The sequence below is a fragment of the Onychostoma macrolepis genome, chromosome 05 (genome assembly GCF_012432095.1).
Source record: "Onychostoma macrolepis isolate SWU-2019 chromosome 05, ASM1243209v1, whole genome shotgun sequence".
NCBI lineage: Eukaryota > Metazoa > Chordata > Actinopteri > Cypriniformes > Cyprinidae > Onychostoma > Onychostoma macrolepis.
This window is the reverse complement of record NC_081159.1, coordinates 39,737,075-39,760,279: the sequence shown is the minus strand read 5'-3', so window position 1 is coordinate 39,760,279 and position 23,205 is coordinate 39,737,075. Positions and strand designations below refer to the sequence as shown.

The window sequence follows — 23,205 nt, the reverse complement described above, 5'->3', positions numbered from 1 at the left end:
GTTTGCAACTAGCTAAAATAAAATACTTTTTTATATTTTCAGTTAAAGTTTATTTTATTTCAAGTAACACAAATTGTTTTATGGTTTTAGTTTAAGTTGTTTGTCTGAATTTATAAATGTTTCCATTCTGCAGCTTAAAAGAAGGATCAGATTAATACAATTAATTTTTTATTTTTTTTGCATAATATTAAAGGGGTGATTGACTGTTTTTTTTCAAGGCTTGATTGTGTTTATGAAGTGCAGTCTAACGTGTTCATGCTTCGTTTTAAAAAAAAAAAACATTATTTTTCACATAATTTACCTCTATTCTACACTGCTCTGTCCCTTCTCTGATAAATGCTCCGATGATTTCCAGGTTTTATGAAGCCCCTCCCTCAGAAATACACGATGGGCTCAGATTGGTTAGCTGGCCCAGTGTGTTGTGATTGGCTAAACCGCCTCTAGTGCGCATCTAAACGTCCTGCCCCTCACCTCATCGGCATGTGCTCCGGTTATATTGTAAACAATGACGTCATCTATATTGCTTATCAATTTGAGCCCGATTGAGACGCAGAGGATATTAGTGAAGAGAATCGCGCAGAACCTGTGCAAGCACGGCTCTTAATGGTATGTTTGTTTGTTGTTGTCTCATGCTTTTAGATATGCTGTTATTTGTAAATGCTACTGCTTCTGTTAGGTTCTAATATAAGGTTTTATCCTGATTAAAGCTTTAATACAGCATGGCAACTGCACGCGCGTCCATGTACAACGCTTCTCACTGCTGTGTGAAAATAAGTGTATAAATGGAACAGTTCATTGTTGGAACTGCTGATGATCTGAATGAGAGAGAGAGAGAGAGATTTGTGTGGGGAGCAGGAACAGTATTAAGAACCGCTGCTTTAGAACATTGATTTTGAAACTTGTGAATCCATTAGAATCTAGAAGACAGAATCGCGATTCATATATGAATAGATTTTTACGTGCACCCCTAGTTTCTCTTCCTCTTCTCTAAAACAGCGCAGCATGGCCTCACCCCTTTGCTGCATGTTCCCGGGGGCGGGGTTTATCTGGGTTTGTGACGTCACAAACCCGGGAAGTAACTCGTTGTAGTCCTTATGAGCCGTTTTTGTAGCCATTAAACTGCCATCATTTTAAATGACGATATCTCAGTTTGCATTGACCTTTCAGCTTTGTAACTTTGCAGATATTGTTTATGCTCAAACAGCAACATTACACACTAACTAACGTTAAAAAAGTGAAATCGCAATCAACCACCCCTTTAATTATGTAATTCTTATGACTTACCCTGCCAGGCGCATCCGAACAGCTCTACTCTCATACACACAGTGTGTACGGCATCGGTGACGGGAATCAAACGTAAGAATCGAGTGATGATGGGAGGATGGAGGTCTCTCACCACAGAGTCGTAGGTGTTTATATTGCCCATTATAGTCTGCAGAAAACATTAGTTAAACAGAATGGCACAATATCATGCTACATCATGAACATAGTTACAGCAGGATAAGCATGCAGTGGTCACCACATAATAAAAACATTATGGACGAACATAAGTGAAAATGCTGCACAATGAGACAATCGACAGAAAACAGAAACCATGCAAAACAACTTTTTTTTTAAGAAAAGTTTGTAAATTTTATAGCTAAGTTTTTTTTTCAAAAAAAATATTACGCTGCACAACTCTTTTCAAAACTGATAATAAAAAGTGGTCGAATTATTAAAAAAAGGGGGGGGGGTGGTGTGGGCAGTGTTTTTTTTGGGGGGGCTGTACACTGCAGCTAATTTTGCACAAGGATTACAAAATTTGTAAGACTTTTATTTAATGAAAAATTTGCCTTATTAAACAAACTATTATTTATAAGCTTTTTTATATTTATTTATTCTTTATTTATAAGCTCTTTTTGGGGCCTGAAATGGAGGAATTTTGGCCAATACTGCCATTTAAACAATATTTTGCTGAATGTGTTTTTGTGCTGGCACTTTTGCTGGGACTGTCATGGATAAATAAATATGACAATAAAACTGGCAGTAGGTGGCAGCAAGTTTTAATAAATTTACTGAATCATTCAAATCAAACGATTCGTTCAAAACGGCTGATTCAATTAGAAACAAAACAAGTGAATGGACCATTTAATCACTGGCTCACTTGATTCGTTCAAAAACAGATTCATTCAAGGAATAAAACACCATGTTTCTCTTCACTGTTGTATAAAATTATTAGCATATTTTTGCTCGCGCACATGTGCTGATACTCAGAAAAGTACATTATTTGTGCAATGAATATAAAAACATAAAAACTTACATGGGTATTTTTTCTTTCATTGCTTGAATTATAAGGGCATTGTAACTGCATTCTGATGGGCTTCATCGCGCAGTGAATGCTTTGGAAAGATGTTTTTTTGTTTTTTAAGTCGGCACAATACTTGATAATATCAGCTCTCTTATATCGTCTCACAGACCCTAACACACATTCAGTAAAATAACAGTATGTCAGGGGAATGTCTTTAAATTCTAATCAAGGAAAAATCAAATTATCTTCTCTTTAACACTAGAACCGCCACGGGGTAAATTTTACCCGTGGCTGTTTTTCAAATGTACATAACAGATTTTCAACAAAACATTCAAGTTTCCCAGTCATTGACTTTTACTAAAATTGTGTAATTTACAACCCAATATTGTTAAAAATTATTTTGATAAAACCAGATCAAAAAACGGAGCATTTATACCTAAGCGCCGCACGGGTCAAATTTACCCGCTATATAATGCATGTATTTTCGCGCTGTCGTTTTCTTGCCGCTTGTGTTTTAACATTGTACATTTCTAGGCAACGCCTTTCACTCACCGATTTCAGTTTCATAAATAAAGTCAAAATGACTAAAAAAAAGGCGATTTATGGAAGGTAGGTATTAGAAACACTAAATACCACGAGTGATGGTGAGTCTGATGGTAATTGCGTCCTGGGTCGGCTCAGCATCTGACAGTGATCCAGACATCATATTTAGATGTTTTAGCCTAACGTTACTCATAATTGGTCAAACTTTGGTTTTATTATTTCATTTTTGTCTTGCCATATCGTTTATTGTTCGCTACGGTGCTGCTATTTATTCTAGTCTGGCCATTTCCTGAAGAAAAAAAATCCGATCTATGATGTAATGTATAATATATATATATATATATATATTTTTTTTTTTTTGATTACCCGAAGTTTATTGTTGTTGTTCTCTCATTCAAATTATAAATGACGTAACTAAACAAATTAATAATTGGGCCTAGGTGAAGCTGTGCGCTTGAATTTGTCATAGCATCATCCTATGCAGTGTGGTGAATTATTATTGATCATTATTGTCTAATTTAAATAACATGGGTTATCCTAATATATTGATTAATGACATAGTATTATAATATTACACCACCCAAATATTTACTACCTTCTAATTTTCGTTGTCAGTGCAGGCTTTTTTTTTTTAGCTTACTGACCATTATGGATTAGTGTATGCTGCATTAAAAAGTCTTTAACATAAAACCACAGGGTAAAAATATAGTTGACGACTAGACATAAGCATTTCATGACTCTAGACACTTCTTTGTGAAGACAGTGGCATAATACAGCGAAATAATATGTTCTTTAGCCATATAAAAACAGTTGCCAGGTGTGTGGGTAAAATTCACCCGCTGGCGCTTTTAGGTATACAGCGACCTCTGGCGGTTCTAGTGTTAAAGAACTTCAAAAGTTGCGCTTGAACCATTTTGCGTGAAAAATGACAGAAACTTGCTCCAGCTTGTGCGCAGCTTGTTACAGTACCGAGCACTGATTGGCCAATCTCCGTTATACAGTTTAAGTATCGCATAAGTAGAGAATTTTAACATTTAATTTGCACGATACGTTTTACATAATACACAACATTATTAATCTAAAGGTGATGGTGGTTTTACAACCCGAATTCCGGATATGTTGGGATGTTTTTTAAATTTGAACAAAAATATTTTAATTCACAATAGAACATAGATAACATAACAAATGTTTAAACTGAGAAATGTTACAGTTTTATGCACAAAATGAGCTCATTTCAAATTTGATGCCTGCTACAGGTCTCAAAATAGTTGGGACGGGGGCATGTTTACTATGGTGTAGCATCTCCTCTTCTTTTCAAAACACTTTGAAGATGTCTGGGCATCGAGGTTATGAGTTTCTGGAATTCTGGTGTTGGAATTTGGTCCCATTCTTGCCTGATATAGGTTTCCAGCTGCTGAAGAGTTTGTGGTTGTCTTTGACGTATTTTGCGTTTAATGATTCGCCAAATGTTCTCTATAGGTGAAAGATCTGGACTGCAGGCAGGCCAGTTCAGCACCCGGACTCGTCTACTACGAAGTCATGCTGTTGTAATAGCTGCAGTATGTGGTTTTGCATTGTCCTGCTGAAATACACAAGACCTTCCCTGAAATAGACGTCATCTGGATGGGAGCATATGTTGCTTTAAAACCTTTATATACCTTTCAGCATTCATAGTGCCTTCCAAAACATGCAAGCTGCCCATACCGTATGCACTTATGCACCCCCATACCATCAGAGATGCTGGCTTTTGAACTGAACGCTGATAACACACTGGAAGGTCTCCCTCCTCTTTAGCCCGGAGGACACGTGATTTCCAACAAGAATGTCAAATTTGGACTCGCCTGACCATAGAACACTTTTCCACTTTGAAACAGACCATTTTAAATGAGCCTTGGCTCACAGGACACAACGGCGCTTCTGGACCATGTTCACATATGGCTTCCTTTTTGCATGATAGAGCTTTAGTCGTTATCTGCAGATGGCACGGCGGATTGTGTTTACTGACAGTGGTTTCTGGAAGTATTCCTGAGCCAGAATACTGGAAGTATGTCAATGTAATGTCATAGTAATGTCAATGACAGAATCATGCCGATGAGTGATGCAGTGTCGTCTGAGGGCCCGAAGACCACGGACATCATACAAAGGTCTTCAGCCTTGTCCCTTATGCACATATTTCTCCAGTTTCTCTGAATCTTTTGATGATGTGATGCACTGTAGATGATGAGATTTACAAAGCCTTTGCAATTTGATGTTGAGGAACGTTGTTTTTAAAGTATTCCACAATCTTTTTACGCACTCTTTCACAGATTGGAGAGCCTCTGCCCATCTTTACTTCTGAGAGACTCTGCCTCTCTAAGACATCCCTTTTATAGCTAATCATGTTAAAGACCTGATGTTAATTAACTTAATTAGTTGCTAGATGTTCTCCCAGCTGAATCTTTTCAAAATTTCTTGCTTTTTCAGCTTTTTGTTGCCCCTGTGCCAACTTTTTTGAGGCCTGCAGCAGGCATCAAATTTGAAATGAGCTCATTTAGTGGATAAAAGTGTAAAATTTCTCCGTTTAAACAGTTATGTTCTCTATGTTCTATTGTGAATAAAATATTGGCTCATGTGATTTGAAAGTCTTTTAGTTTTCATTTTATTCAAATTTAAAAACGTCCCAACATTTCTGGAATTCGGGTTGTACTGAAGGGATGCTTTTTGTCATTTTTTTCCACCAGGGGTGACATCCCCCTGCATCCCCCCTCAATTCGAGGCCTGATAATAAGACACTCGAGCAGCAAACCAGTAAAATGTTAGTGTCAATCAGCCATCGTGGGAGGGGTCCAGGTCTGTGTGACGTTACACAGACAGGCATCTGAGAACGCTTGATTTGAAAAAGGGGTTATGATTTATCTGTATTTTAAAAAAACCACTGGGTGGATTTTTATCATTGTAGGGTGGTTGTGTACACACACTGCCAACACACATTTCAGTTCAAACAACATGTAAAAGTGAATTTTGCATCCGATGACCACTTTAAATATCGGACATTTAGTAAATACTCTCTTGTGCATTTACCTACCTCACTACCAAAGCGGTTTCTCCAGGAGATCCAGTGGTGTCCATCGCGACTGTACTCAAGACGGTATTTGCGTGCAAACTCGTTGCCGGAGTTGCGTGCGTAGCGACCCTGTGTAGCGACCACAGTGAGGAAGATGAGCTGACGAAGGTCAAGCTGAAGATACTGAACATCTGAGGGCTGCAGCTGACCAGCAGGACACCAGGCGCCGTCCCCCTCCTCACGGTTTAACCTGATACCACAACAGACAGATGCTCATTTCTCATTTTTATTTAGTTTAACTTGAAGTACTAAAATAACTAAATAAACTCAAAATTATTAAAAATTAAATAAAACAAAACTACTAAAACTTTATAGAAAATTAAAGCAGGAACAGAAAATGTAAAAAAATTCTCATTCAAAATATTACAAAATTATAAGAGCATATCAAAGTAGAAAATGGTTATTTTTTTGTATTAAAACAAATTTTTTTCTTATCAATATTTATTATTTTTGTTTAGTTTAACTTAAAGTACTAAAATAACTAAAACAAAATTTCTAAAACTTTAACAGTGTAAACAGAAAAAAAAAAAATAATAATAATAATAATAATCTAATTGGAAATATTAACAAAAACTATAATAACATGCCAAAATAGAAAATAATTATTTTAAATTGTAAAAATATTTTACAATATATTTTTTTAACTTTATTTTTGATTATATAAATGAATCCATGGTGAGAATAATAGAGAAAGGTTTAAAAATCATTTAAAACCAATTACTTTTGAATGGTATATATAATTTATTAAAAGTTTTCTTTTTTAACTTAACTTCCTGTAAAACAATGTGAATTTATTTTATTTAAGCTAATACATTTTCTATTTTTTATTTTTCTTTAAATTAATTTGAAGTAATAAAACAACTAAAACTAAAAATAATAAATGATTGTATTTTTTCTGTTCCAGCTTTAATTTTAGCTAGTTTTAATAGTTTGTGTCCTTGTAGGTCATAGTGTGTATGAGCTACAAGGACACAAACTATTAAAACTAGCTCAAATTTAAGCTGGAACAGAATAAATACAATCCAACTCAAAATATTAACAAAAACGTTAATAGTATATCATATGATACCAAAATAATGCTGATGTTACCTTGCATACTGAGGGCCTGTGGTTTCATACCACTGGCTGGAGGCAGTGATGTCATCGTTTTTGATCCTCCCGTCCTCCATACCAAGAGGATAACGACAGTGAGCTGACGAGGTCAAAGAAGGACACAGAGAGAAAATGAATGTTTTTGGAGCTGTCTGTATGGATGCATATGTTTGTGTTGGACTGCATGTACTCTACCATTACCTGGGTCTATCTGGCCATTGATGTTTGTTAGTGAGATGGTCAGCAGCAGATAAAGCAGCATAGTGAGACCTCGGAGTCTGCCGACAGACCAGACTACAGACTACATCTCTGTGGAACAGAAAGAAACAGCAGTACTGTAGCATCTACTCATTTCCAGCCGAAATAAACAGAACAACATCAGAGCCTACTGTAGACCAAAACAAGGTTCAGATTCAGAACAAGATGAATCTAAAACTAGGATGCGCATTTTATAGAAGTGAAACAGAGAAAATAGTGAATTAATTTCCACATTAATGTCAAAACACCCAAGCAAGTCCTCTTTTTATATTGTCAATAAAAATTAAACACACACTGCAAACATTAAACAAAAGACTCAAGACTCATATTTTTGGGATATACACTATTCAAAAGTTTGGGGAATTTCTTTTGAGAAATGAATCATTTTATTCAGCATGTATGAACGCATGTTAAAAGTGACAGTAAAGACATATTGTTACAAAAGATTTCTACTTAAAAACAATACATCAAAGAATCCACACATAAAAACTTTTTAAAATTATAATAATAATGTTTCTTGAGCATATTAGAATGATTTCTGAAGGATCATGTGACACTGAAGACTGCAGTAATGATGCTTTGCATCAAAAGAATAAATTACATTTTAAAATATATTCAAATGGAAAATGGTTATCTTAAATTGTAATAATATTTCACAAATTTACCGTTTTACTGTATTTCAAATAAATGCAGTCTTGGTGAGAATAAGAGTCTTCTTTTAAAAACATTTAAAAATATTCCCAAGCCCAAATGTTTGAATGGTCCTGTATAAAAAATAATAATAATAATAATAAAAAAAAAAAATAAAATAAAATAAATATATATATATATATATATATATATTTTTTTTTTTTTTTTTTTTCTGTGCATTTTAAGTGTGTGTTTTATCTGGCACATAATTTCTGCCGTTGAAGAAAACATCTTTAAACTCTGAAGGGAGCCGACTGTAAACGCAAGACAAATCGGCACCCTGATGCTTTCATGCACGGCGCAGCTGCAGAATCCTCTGGGTTTTCTGAGTCCTGTGGGAACCCACAGGTCATATTAGCATCACTGCTATGCTAACTATGCAAACTATGCCAGAGCAGATGTGGCCGGGAATCACTGAGAATTCTGCCTCATTCAGGGTGGGATTCTCATTAGCGACGAATAAAAGAGGTCTTTTTAAAACACACAGTATCATTGAGACTATAATTGTAATAAGTACCATGCCGTTATTTGCATGTGGGACTGCACATAAACCTTTACGTGAACAATAATGTTTTCTTGCCAGCAATTACTCATGCATGCCTTATTATTGTGCATTTTATAAATAAAAGTTGGTTTGCTGAACATAAACTCTGTGACATGATTATCTAATAAAATGTTTTTTGTTTTTTTTAAACCACCAGACTCTCTCTCTTACTCACAAACAAGCTATAAAATAGCCATATTATTCTGAGGTTTCCATCCAAAACTTTAGAAATCATTTTCCACATCTCCTGCTCCTCATCATTAATGGTAAAGAACAAACATCACTATTATTGCTCATATTTATGCTTAGAGATTTAGAAAAAACCTTTAACCCTATTATTAGCGGTATTAAATGAACATAACTTGTGACAGAGATGAATAAGTCCTCAAATCATGTGGCTTGTTGAGGAGAGGGATTTTTTTCTTTTCATTCATTCACATCTAAGCATGTGGATGTGTGCTGAAGTGAGTGATTTGAGGCATATCTACAGACAAAATTTCATAGACATTTCAGGCCAGAAGTAGGGCTGCGTGATTATTCAAAATAAACCGAAAAAAATGAATAGTATTGTAATTTTTAAAGTTGCACTGTAAAATTTAATTATTATTATTATTCTATCATTCTTCAGTAACACTTTAGTATAGGGACCAATTCTCACTATTAACTAGTTGCTTATTAGCATGCCTATTATTAAGATATTGGCTGTTTATTAGTACTTATAGCGCATATTGCACAAGACCATATTCTACATCCCTAATCCTACCCAATACCTAAACTTAACAACTACCTTACTAACTATTAATAAGCAGCAAATTAGAAGTTTGAGGCAAAAGTCTTAGTTAATGGTTTGCGAAAATTCGACCTTTAAATAAAGTTTGACCCATTCTTCTTAAATGCTCAGTTTTTTTTTTTTTTTACACATTGAAACAGAATAATAGTTTCATATTTTTATTTGGTAGTAGTAGTAGTATTCATAATACTAGTACTGATTGATAATAATAATAATAATAATAATTAGTATTGGGCTATTACAACAACAATTATTACTGTTGTTGCTGTTGTCCCAATTACTACTATTTGAACAACAACAACAATAACAATAATAATCATAATTATTATTAATTGTTGTTTTTATTAAATATCATTTGTCAATTTTATTTAGTTGTATTAGTTAATATTATTGGTAACACTTTATTTTAGGGTCTCTTAAATAGTTGCTAATTAGCATGCATATTACAAAAATATTAGCCATTTATTAGTAGTAATTAAGCACATATTAATGCCTTATTCTACATGACCTTATTCTACATCCCTAATCCTACCCAACACCTAAACTTAACAACTACCTTACTAACTATTAATAAGCAGCAAATTAGGAGTTTACTGAGTGAAAAGTCATAGTTAATAGTTAATAAGTGTTCCCTATTATAAAGTGTTACCATGTTATTATTTACTGTTAATATTATTGTTATTATTACCAACAATAGTTGTTGTTATTGTTGTAGTAATAATAAAGTATTATTATTATTATACTACTAAGCAAAAATGATAAACTATTGTTTAACAATTTCACTTTAAAATAAAGAAAAATATAATAATAATAATAATAAATGTTGTTGTTGTTGTTTTATAGTCATTTTAATTTATAATCACAATTTTTTTTGCCAAATTGTGCAACCCAAACAAACAAGCACAGCAAACCTGGAGCTTAAAAACACACACAATCTAAATCACTATCACAATATTTATCAGAAACTATTTTTCTCAAGGTGGAATGACTTTGAAACCAACTGAATACAAACATGCTAAACACCACAGCAGCATCCTAAAAAGCATCCTGGCACCGACGATTCCTGCTCTAGGTGTTCGAGGTGATTTCTAGGATGTTCCTGGTGGCTGTTAGGGTGTTCTGTGATGGATCATTTTTATGTTCCTAGAAGACATTTTCTTACCAAACACAGACAAGAAACAACATATGACAAATCAGTGTTCTGCCGGCCAAAGCTTCAGTCAAAAGCCTGAGCCAAACTTCACTGCTCTCCTCCAGAGCCGAGGGCCGCGGGGCCCCTCTGATAGCAGTGCGTATCAGCGCTGGAAAGACTGAGATAAATGTTAGTGTTGTTGTTAGGACAGACATGTTTGAGAGTGTGTTGAGTGCAGTGCGATTACTGTGGAGGGTCTCTCTCGCTCCCCAAACCTCAGACCGCAGGAATGTGTCTGATTTCATGAGTGCATCACGCCCCAGCCATTACCCCAGAGACAATTACACACAAACCATCAGCAGTCATTACTTACAACCATCACAAGTTCAGCGAGTTTGGCCGTTATGAAACAACATCACAGACAAGCGATCATGGCTGATTATATCGATTATTTGTGCTATAGACATGAATGATACTTCAAATCATTCCGCTTGTGTTGTAACTTATCTGAGCGGTCAGACTCTTCGAGTTATATCACAATATCACAGAGACTTGAGGATGAACTTTTTGGTAACACTTTAGTTTAGGGACCAATTCTTACTATTAACAAGTTGCTTATTGGCTGTTTATTAGAACTTAAAGCACATATTGTCACGTGTTGTTGGAGCTTGGAAACGAGGAGATGTGGAGACGAGGAATATTGTAACTAACAATCTTTAATGATGAACTCAGGAATTACAGAACTGACAACCACATAGACATACACAAGAGCGAACACTGAGACCAGGAAACACAGGGCTTAAGAATACAAGGGAGAGGAAATAATTAACAACACAGGGCTGGGGATGAATTAACTAATGATGACATGAACTAGGACAAGGATAGGAACTCCAAATAAGGTCACAAGAGGAGGGGAAACACAAGACGCTGAGACACAGTCTGACACTACCCCCAAATTTTTGAGGTAGTTTTGGGCTGGCGATCAAGGGGAGCTGGCTCTTGGGGGCGCTCTGGCAGCGCAGACTTTTGGGGGCGCTCTGGAAGCACGGAGATAGGGAGGCGCCTTCGTGGCGCAGGCACTGGGAGGCGATCTGGAAGCGCGGACTCTTGGAGGCGCTCTGGAAGCGCGGAGCTGGACGGGACCAGCGGAGACACTGGGGGGCACTTGCGAGGGGCAGGCACTGGCGGGCTTGCCATACTCTCTGTCAACGGGCTTGGGCAGGCCGCGGATGGCGGCGTGTGAGGGAGAGCCGTGGGCGGCGGACTTGCCATACTCTCTGATGGTGGGCTTGACATTCTCTCTGTCAACGGGCTTGGGCGGGCCGCGGACGGCGGCGTGTGAGGGAGAGCCGCGGGCGGCGGGCTGGTTCCGACTCGGGACCGGACACTTCCCAGACACCAGTAGACCCCTTCCCTCCAGCACAATCCTGTGGTGTCTGGGAGGTCCACGGGGCGGTGGTAAGAGACCCCGAGCCGGAACAGGTGGAGGATGGTCGCATCGTCCCATGCGACCTCCGGGGCCAATTTACAGAACTACCCCGCAAATTCAAAAAAGGGGAGATCCTGACGGGCAAGGGCAAGGATCGGAGCGGCAGGTTCCATCACTTCAGTTTCGGTTTAGGTTCGGTCTTCTGTCACGTGTTGTTGGAGCTTGAAAACGAGGAGACGTGGAGACGAGGAATATTGCAACTAACACAATCTTTAATGATGAACTCAGGAATTACAGAACCGACAACCACATAGACATACACAAGACTGAACACTGAGACCAGGAAACACAGGGCTTAATAATACAAGGGAGAGGAAATAATTAACAACACAGGGCTGGGGACGAATTAACTAATGATGACATGAACTAGGACAAGGACAGGAACTCCAAATAAGGTCACAAGAGGAGGGGAAACACAAGACGCTGAGACACAGTCTGACACATATTAATGCCTTATTCTACATGACCATATTTTAGATTCCTTAAACCTACCCAATAAGTAAACTTAACAAATATCTTACTAATAAGCAGGAAATTAGGAGTTTATTGTGGCAAAATCGTGGTTAATAGTTAGTTATTACTGAGAATTGGTCCCCAAAATAAAGTGTGACTGACTTTCTTTTTTTTTTTTTTACTTAACCAAAAAAAAAAAAAGAAATCACCTAAAATACTGCAAAAGAGCAGTAATTTAAATAATATAATGTATTAAATCTGGCTTAAAATGTGTATATATTATATGACATACACTACCATTCAAAAGATTGGTGTCAGTAAGATACTTTTATTCAGCAAGGATGCATTAAATTTACCAAAGATTACAGTAATGACATTATAATGTAACAAAGGTTTCTATTTCAGCTTTCAAATAAAGGCCTTCTATTTTTCAAAGAAGTATAAAAAATTATCTAAAAATGTATTACGGTTTCTACAAAAAAAAATTGCGGCACAACCGTTTTAAACATTGACAATAATCATAAATGTTTCTTGAGCATCAAATCGGTATATTAGACACTGAAGACTGGTGTAACGGCTGCTAAAAATTCAGCTTTGCATCACAGGAATAAATTACATTTTAAAATATGCTGAAATGGAAAACACTTATTTGAAATTATAATAATATTGCACAATTTTATTGTTTTTATTGTATCAAATAAATGTAGTCTTGATGAGCATAAGAGACTTCTTTCAAAAACATTTTAAAAATCTTACATGCCTCTAAACGTTTGAACGGTAGTGCATTATCAGAAACAGTTTTCTTATCATTACACAAAAACAAGTGATTTGCTTGGCTCGCGTGTTTATCATACAGCGTGTTCTCAGTGTGTTGATGAGAATACCCCATGAGCCATTACATAATACACTTGTTACGGTGAACAAAAACACATGCATGCACACGATCAAACAGACAAATGAAACATTTTCAAAGAAAATTGTGTGATACTTTACAGCTATTGCATGAAAGGGGGCTGCAGATATAATGTGCGTACTAAAGGAAGAGGAGGATGGAGGTTGCAGATGGTTTATGTAATGTTTGGCTCAAGTAAAGGCCTGTCCAGTGCCGGGATTCCAGCCTTCTTGCTCATCTTTCTAAGGGGCCTCATGTGACTGACTGGGAAACACAGCAAAGCAACAAAACACTAACAGCGCTAACAGACTTTTTGCTAACAGGGAGTATCTTAAAAACAACATGCAATACAGTCCATTTTCTTTAAATTCAGAATAAATTAAAGGAAGTATGACAAAACTACCATGATGCATAAATACCATAAAATTTACATAATTTATTATTGAGTTGTTACTATACTAAAACATCAATAGTCAATACCAAAATCAGTGAAATTTCACAATTCTCCAAGCCAATTTTAATACTAATGGTTGTCATTTAAAATCCGAACATCATTGGTAATGTTATTGTTTTAGTGATTATGCAAACAAAAAGACATTTTATTTGTTGTCTGTTGATTTTTAAATATAAAACTTGGTGAAGGGATTTATGTGACTGTACTTTTTGAACATCTCCAGCACATACTACACTGACAAAATGAAAAATTGCTAATATATTTCACAAATAACAAAAAAAAGCAGTAAGTGAAATAAATATGAAATTTAGAAGTAAAAAGATGGAAATAGTATTTTCTTGTAAAACAAACTCCAATAATCTTTGTTACATTTACAACTTTTAAGCATTTTTTTTTTTTTACAGTGCATTATGTTGCGCTTACGTTGTACCTTTACTGAAAAGGATTTTGTATTTACAAAGTGCTACAAACAATGAACAGTCTGTTTCATGAAGGAAAGTCACATCGCATAACCTACCCAAATTCCAGACTCTTACAACCAGCACGTACATGCATGCATGCATACTGACAAAACATGCAAACCTCTGCAAGCATGCAGGAACGTGTTTGCCCTACTGAGCTAGAATTAAAGGACAGAGAGAAATGTAAATCCATTCTGTTCACTCTCATCTGCACAACATGTTTCGCACACAAACGCATGCATCACACTCACATTCCTGCATCCTGGTGTTAAGGAACTGTAGTACAGTTCACTCAATGGCCTCTGCCGAGTCTTACTGCCAAACATCTCAAATTATGCAACACAATAAACAATGTGCAGAGCAAAACCAAGAGAGAGTCGCTGGCAGCTCACCAGAGAGATAGAGCGAGAGACTGCACAAAACCACAGCCAGAACCGACATTAATATTGTAAATAATCTCATTCAACAGCCAGTTAGTCAGGTTAGATAGACCTCAAGTGTACTTCAAATACACCACACAGGGGGAATAAAACAGGATAGTAAAAACTGAGAATTCTCAATGTATCCAAAACCAAATGCTTTGTTGCCTCAAGGACAAACTTACTGTGGCCACAACTCCAGTTGAAGAAAACTTAAAGCCTTTAATCTATTCAAGGGTTCATGCTGAGATCTCTTTATTTTTTGAGCATGGAAAAAACCCATAGGAAAGAAGAAAACAACAACTAATATAGAAAACAAATATAGACCGTATAGTCTCCGGTTTATATGTTTCTGAATTTATGAACTGACAACTGTATAATATGAATGCAATGTAAGTTGTTTTGGATAAAACTGTCTGTCAAATGCATAAAATAAAATAAATATCAGTCTGTAAAGTAAATACAAGTCTGCAATTAAAAGTCAGAAATCTCAATTTGTTTGAATAAAATTGTCTAAAAAATAAATAAATGCAAGAATAGCTGTCCTTGCATTGATGTTCTTTTGGTTTATGAAAGTAACTTACTATAATAGCAAAGAATCAGCAGCACAGTTTATCACATATAGGCTAAATGTGAAAGAGTGAAGTGACCCACTTTTTAAAAACAGGACTAGTGTTTTTCCATTGTATCACTACTACTATTGCTGCTTGTAAATGAGTAACTTAGATTAGCTAGTGTGCTATGTACAGTACCGTTCAAAAGTTAACATTTCACCATTTATTTGATCAAATAAATACAGTAATAATGTAAAATATTATTACAATTTAAAATAACTTTTTTCTATTTGAATATATGTCAAAATGCAATTTCTTCTCATGATATCAAAGCTCCAGTCAGTGTCACATGATCCTTCAGAAATCATTTTAATATGCCGATTAAACATTTCTTATTATAAGCACCAATATCAATGTTGCTTAATATTTTTGTGTAAACTGTAGTACAATTTTTCTTTTAGTAACAGTATTTATTTGTAATGGAACTATTTTGTAACATTAAACATTAAATTCATATTGCCTCTATAACAAACATCATCATCTCTTTCATCCCCATTATGACAACCTGAAAACATTTCTTCATTGACCTCAAAATGGCTTCAGCAATCGGACTGTTGCTGATTCTGTCAAGCGTTACGGTCTGCAGTAACTTTCAGAGATAAACGTCGAACAGAGAGCCTGATAATAAGACACAGACAGAAACGAGAGCTGTGAGCATGAGAAAATTTATGAGAATTTATGCTCAAGGCATTTTTCATTTGTTAGGCAACATCTGACCTCTGCTCTGGCATACAACACTTTCTTGCATCACAGGAGAAAGAAAAACAGCACACTTAATAAAAAGCACAGAGGAAATCACTGTTATAACCAGCTTTACGAAGATTAAACTCAGAGATGAAATGCCTCAGATTCTCAGCTACAAATGCTTTATGATTGATTAAAAAGCACTAACCTGTCATCTCACATGAAACAGGTCAATTTGATGAATTTCAAAGATCCTTCACTTTTCAAAGCAGCAAAACTATCAATCTATTACCAATTCCTAATAATAAATGATGATTCAAGGAGATTTTGCAGCTTTTGTCTTTGGTGAATGCTTCTAATACACTCCATTTAAAGTTCACCCTAAATATAACTTGCTGAAAATGTACTCATCCCCAGGCCATCTAAGTTGTAGGTGCGGTTGTTTCGTCATCAGAACAGATATGGAGATATTTAGCATTATCACATGCTCAGCAGTGGATCCTCTGCAGTGAATGGGTGCCGTCAGAATGAGAGTTCAAAGTGATGTAATACTAAATTTATCCAAATCTGTTCCAATAAAGAAACAAACTCATCTACATATTGAATGGCTTGAGGGTGAGTACATTTTCAGCAAATTTTCAAAAAAAACTTTCTTTAATGCTTAAGTATTTTTTTCTATAGAGGAGATGGGAGCTGAACAGCACTTTTAAGAGTAAGTTGTCACAATGGGAAAATGCCACTATTTTAGGGTTTTCTGCACAGTTTAAACAGTAAAGCAATTATAAAAGACAAAACTATGCATGAAGCATTAAACATCGTAAAAAAAGTTACAAATAAAAACATGGAACCATTTTTTGAATAAGATAAATTGTATAAAATCACAACTTATATGTGAAAACCACAAATGGCCCATTTAAGAAAAAAAGCCTTAGTCCTGAGAACAGTTCAACCTTCCAGCTGAAACCTAACTTCATTCTTATATAGTTTTCTTTTGCCTGAATGCGACATTACCTATCAGGTGGTCTGACTACTAAAATTAATTTCTCTACTTTCCATATTTTCATAATGTTTTGATAATAAGCTATTTATTAAAACTAATTCTTAGTATGCAAGGCGTAAAATTGTATAACTCATTATCACCCCATCAGTATAGCACACTCAAATCAAACTCAAACTATCAGAAGTTAGGCATTATGAATCACGGACATGTCCGAAAGACTCGATTCTCAGTTCAATGAATTGAACTGAGAATCGACTCACAATGATCCGAATTAACATATTCGAAATAGACGGTTCTCCAATTTAATCAGTCGTTTGAGAATGAGAATTGTTGACTGGATAAACGCTCAGTCTGACTCGCGAACGAATGGTTCAGACCGGTTAGTGAACCGATTCAGAAAATGATTCGTTGAATCGGACATCATTCGTGCAGAATTCATCATTTAAAACATGTAACATTTTTTAGCTGTAATAAAGGTAACAGTAATCAGTTCTTGTAGGTAAAAGTAGGTGCGCACTGCGGCCTGGTTTATAAAGCTGATGACAATGAGACAAATAAAATCACAAAGCAGCAACTTTAACAGACAGAACCAAACAAACTCTTCAAGACAATAAACTGTAGGCTAATAACACTCACAAAACACTTAACCATTCAATCGATATATAACCCCATCAAACAAAGCACTATTTAAATAATATTGTCAGTGTAGCCTATTCAAACTTTTTCAAACAATTGCCTGTAAATGAAAGTTAATAAACCTGTGCTGATGTCTAACAAAAGCGTCCAAAGTTGACAAAACAAAGTTTCAAACATCTGTGAATCACCTCGAGTTCAACAGCAGCACACATCTGATCTGTCTGAACGCAAGAGTGTTTCTCAATCGCAACAAAGAGTTGAGAAAAATCAACAACTTCAGTTTGTCTTCGGAAACTTCACTATCCTTCGCTTCAAACTGATTAAATACCTGTTTTCCGGATCCTGACAATCGTTTATCCCACCGAAGTCACATCCGAAAGTCAACGCGCCATTACAGATGTCGAGGCATTGTGTTCAAGAGTTATGTTCTTCAACACTGTTACAATGCATCGGAAGATCTGCTGCAGGAGAAGAAGAAGAAAAGAAAAAAACGCTCCAATGTGATTTTTACATCACATCCCTCTTCCGGCCGCTTGAGAGCAATGGATGTAACGCCGATCAACTCAAGAAATAGCAACACTTTGAATAGAAACAGGCCTATATGAAAATATGAAATATATTATTTCATTTATATTATTTATAAATAAATAAGATTTATTTAATAAATACAATAAATACAATTTACAAAATACAGTATTTTATTAAACGCATTTTAAAATCTAAATATTATATATTTATTAATTATATTATATTATATTATATTATATTATATTATATTATATTATATTATATTATATTATATTATATTATATTATAATTTATTATATTATGAATAAATTGACAAGCCAAAGATGTTCTTTTTAAAGATAGTAACATACATTTGTGGCATGAATTAAGCTATATGAAATATATATATGTGTGTGTGTGTGTGTGTGTGTGTGTGTGTGTGTGTGTGGATTTTTGACATAAAAGAAAAATCAATAATTTTGACCCATACAATGTATTGTTGGCTATTGCTACAAATATACCCGTCACACACACACACACACACACAAATATATACTGTATAAATATATTTTTTATTTTATTTTATCTATCTGTCTTCTTTTTATTTAAAAAAATACACATTTGACCCATCATCAATTGCATATTTATTCTCTAACTGCTAGCTTTTCTTGTAAAACTAGCACTAGCTTTCTTTTTTCTATTCTATCTACTTGTTTAAAAAAAAAAAAAACCACTGGGTTTCTTTTTTGTATATTCTATCTACTCGTTTTCTTTAAAAAACAACAACAACAAAAGAAAAAAACCTTTTTATGTGTACTGCGTTAGGCTAACCAAGACTTGTCATAGCACTTGCATGTTGTTGCTCCTTTGTTGGTTTTGATTGCTTCTAATGTCCTCATTTGTAAGTCGCTTTGGATAAAAGTGTCTGCTAAATGACTAAATGTAAATGTAAATGTAAATATATACAACCCGAATTCCGGAAATGTTGGGACATTTTTAAATTTGAATAAAATGAAAACTAAAAGAATTTCAAATTACATGAGCCAATATTTTATTCACAATAGAACATAGATAACATAATGAATGTTTAGACTGAGAAATTTTACAAGGTTATGCACAAAATGAGCTCATTTCAACTACAGGTCTCAAAATAGTTGGGACGGGGGCATGTTTACCATGGTGTAGCATCTCCTCTTCTTTTCGAAACAGTTTGAAGATGTCTAGGCATCGAGGTTATGAGTTTCTGGAGTTTGGTGTTGGTGCTGAAGAGTTCGTGGTCGTCGTTTTTCGTTTAATGATGTGCCAAATGTTCTCTATAGGTGAAAGATCTGGACTGCAGGCAGGCCAATTCAGCACCCGGACTCTTCTACTATGAAGCCATGATGTTGTAATAGCTGCAGGATGTGGTTTTGCATTGTCCTGCTGAAATACACAAGGCCTTCCCTGAAATAGACGTCATCTGGAGGGGAGCATATGTTGCTTTAAAACCTTTATATACCTTTCAGCATTCATAGTGCCTTCCAAACATGCAAGCTGCCCATACCGTATGCACTTATGCACCCCCATACCATCAGAGATGCTGGCTTTTGAACTGAACGCTGATAATAAGCTGGAAGGGTCTCCCTCCTCTTTAGCCCGGAGGACACGTGATTTCCAACAAGAATGTCGAAATTGGACTCGTCTGACCATAGAACACTTTTTCACTTTGAAACAGTCCATTTTTAATGAGCCTTGGCCCACAGGACACGACGGCGCTTCTGGACCATGTTCACAGATGGCTTCCTTTTTGCATGATAGAGCTTTAGTTGGCATCTGCAGATGGCACGGCGGACTGTGTTTACTGACAGTGGTTTCTGGAAGTATTCCTGGGCCCATTTAGTAATGTCAATGACAGAATCATGCCGATGAGTGATACAGTGTCGTCTGAGGGCCCGAAGACCACGGGCATCCAACAAAGGTCTTCGCCCTTGTCCCTTACGCACAGAGATTTCTCCAGTTTCTCTGAATCTTTTGATGATGTGATGCACTGTAGATGATGAGATTTGCAAAGCCTTTGCAATTTGACGTTGAGGAACGTTGTTTTTAAAGTATTCCGCAATCATTTTACGCAGTCTTTCACAGATTGAGCCTCTGCCCATCTTTACTTCTGAGAGACTCTGCCTCTCTAAGACATCCCTTTTATCATGTTACAGACCTGATGTCAATTAACTTACTTAGTTGCTAGATGTTCTCCCAGCTGAATCTATTTAAAATTTCTTGCTTTTTCAGCCCTTTGTTTCCCCCGTGCCAACTTTTTTGAGACCTGTAGCAGGCATCAAATCTGAAATGTTATATTACATATTTATGTAATGATATTAAAATGTCTCCGTTTAAACATTTGTTATGTTCTCTGTGTCCTATTGTAAATAAAATATTGGCTCATATTGGCTGATTTGAAAGTCTATTAGTTTTCATTTTATTCAAATTTAAAAACATCCCAACATTTCCGTAATTTGGGTTGTATGTATATATATATATATATATATATATATATATATATATATATATATATATATATGTATGTATATGTATTGTATAATGTGTGTGTGTGTGTGCATTACAGTGAACAAAACTGTACTGCTGAGTATAAATAGCCAAAAAATAGCCAAATTCTTTTATGGCATGCATAGATTTGCATGAACGCACATATTTTGTCTCGTATCCCTCCCCAGGTCAGCAATGTCAAATCATAATTTTATAAGGACTCTAGTGTATGCAACAACTGTTCAAACACTACTCCTTCAGTAACTAGTCCTCTAGTAACTTGTAGTAAAATCTGCAGTAAAACAAGATATATAGGGGAGAATGGAGCAAGTTTTGAGTCCAGTCTCCAGTCACATAAATGCCTGATTTCTCAAAAATTAAGTTTATTTATTTATTTAAATTTTATATTATTTTATTTCATTTTTTATTATAATTTTATAGTATTACTAGTATTATAGTATTATTATTTTATTTTAAATACCTAAAAATCTTTTATTCCAGGCAGCTCCCGCTGTATTTGCTCATGTCGTGCATCAGAGGGCAGCACAAACTCATGTTTCTGTCTCTCTGACAGCTGTTATGCCTTTTTGAGGCAGCAGCTGTTTCGGCACATTCCTGAAAAGACGTCTCCAGAATTTTTGCATTTAGTCAGGGGTGATGCAAGACCTAGCAGCCTTATTGGCAGTCTGTGGAAGCACACAGGATTGCTTGGAAAGTCCCAACAAGACTCTTTAATAATTATTATTATTAAAATATTAGTTTTTCATCCATTAATGCAGTATTATTTAGGTTAGAACAACCTCATTTATCTTTATTTATTTATTTGTATTAATTTCCACTTAAATAACAGTTCTAATGGTTAAGTCAGATAACATGGAATATATGGAATATAAGTGTTGCATGTTTCAAATTCAGCTGGTCATTATGCCAAAAAAAAAAAAAGAAAAAAAAGAAAAAAAGAAAAAGAAGCAGCAAAACAACCAACCAAACAAACAAACAAAACAGTATGATACAAGACAACATATGTTGTATGTATGCTTATGATATAAATTGAATTATAGTGAAAAAAAACTGAACATAAATTTCCAGACATTCATTGAGTTAGCATGTTTTCGCAGCATTTTCACACACTTATAAAACGCCAATTTAATTCAAACTTTAGGTTTGAATAACCTAATAATAATTCATTTCCACTTAAATAACAGTTCTAATGGTTCAGTCAATTAATCAGATAGGGAATACATGGAATATATGTTTTAAATGTTTCAAATTTATATGATAAAGTCAGCTGGTCATTATGGTAAAAATAACAGAATGATACAAAACACAAAGTTTGTTGAATGCATATGTTGTAGACTGAATTAGTAGACTCACCCCATCCAACCCCCGCACCCCCCACCATGAAATAAATTTCCAGATATTCATTGAGCTGTCATGTTTTCACAGCGTGACCGGCAAAATCTATCACACTTAAAAACATCGCAACTGACAGGAAGTGCTTTGTCACTGTGGAATCCTGACCTCTTCATCCTCAAAGCAAACTGGTCTTGGCTGGATGACCGTTACTGTAACATGTGAAAGTGATGAAGCATTTGGGAAAGGCCTCTCTTAAACAACGCTGGAGTGATGTAACATGATTTCCTCTCCTCTGCTGGCCAGCGTGAAGGAGAGAGAGGAAGTGAGCACTCGGGCAGAGCTGTGACAACACAGGAAATACTGAGAGAGTGGAGAGTCTGGAAAACACATTGAGGGTTGTGCAGGGATTCTTCACTTTTCCGTAACATTTCAATTGATTCACTATATAAAATGATTTGTGAGTTTTTCTATGAAATGAAGGGCTTTTGCATTTGGAAAGGTGATTTTTAAAGTAAACCTTTGCATTGACACATATATCCTGAGATTTGATCACAAAAAGCTGTTAAACATTTTAACCATTATTGACCAGGAAAACAACCCAATTGTTGGGTATGTTGTCACATTAAATGGGCTAAATTATCGTAATAGTAACTGGTATTAAATAGCACTTGTTATTATAAGCTAAACAGTAAAACAATTTTGGAACCCAAAACAATTTATGACCAAATTGATAATAAAGGTATTTGTTTGTTTGTTTATTTATTTGTTAGTTAGTTAGTTATTTTATTATTTATTTTTTTATTTTTTTATTTTTTTATTTTTTTTTACAATAATTTACAAATAAACTGTATTGTGGTTTCTTTTTTTAAATACTTGTTCTTTTTTTATTTTACTTTCCGTTTATGCCCCTCATTGTTTTGATGCTGTGTGTGTCATGTGTTCCCGCCTCTTGTTTCCTTATTTGGTCATGTTCCTGTCCTTGTTAAGTGTGATTATCAGCTAATTCTAGTTCAGCTGTTTTAATCATTATCTGTAATTATCATGTGTATTTAGTTCCTGCCCATTTAGGTAGATTTTGTCTGGTCTACTTGTTATTCCCCGGTGTTCCTGTCTGTGTCAATCTTCTCTTGCCTTGCCTTGCCTTGCCTTGTTTGGATTCATTAAAGACTATTATTTGAGTTATCCTCGTCTCCTTGCTCCTCCCTGCTGTGTGCACCGTGACAATAACATTATTTCGTTTTAAATAATGGATTTTTTTTTCTTTCTTCAATTTGTACT

At 35.3% G+C, this 23,205-nt stretch overlaps 1 protein-coding gene across 1 annotated transcript in view; it reads right to left on the bottom strand.

Annotated features, from left to right (window-relative positions):
- ddr2l (discoidin domain receptor family, member 2, like) overlaps positions 1 to 18,060 on the bottom strand; it is a 41,875-nt gene extending 23,815 nt beyond the window's left edge. Inside the window, exons 1-5 of the mRNA XM_058776043.1 lie at positions 17,870 to 18,060; positions 7,227 to 7,334; positions 7,023 to 7,125; positions 5,895 to 6,123; positions 1,285 to 1,432 (exon numbers count right to left, since the gene is read on the bottom strand). Coding sequence (XP_058632026.1) covers positions 1,285 to 1,432; positions 5,895 to 6,123; positions 7,023 to 7,125; positions 7,227 to 7,287 — 541 coding nt within the window. The 5' untranslated portion in view covers positions 7,288 to 7,334; positions 17,870 to 18,060. The remainder of the gene's footprint in view (positions 1 to 1,284; positions 1,433 to 5,894; positions 6,124 to 7,022; positions 7,126 to 7,226; positions 7,335 to 17,869) is intronic.
- Positions 18,061 to 23,205: the final 5,145 nt, after the last annotated feature.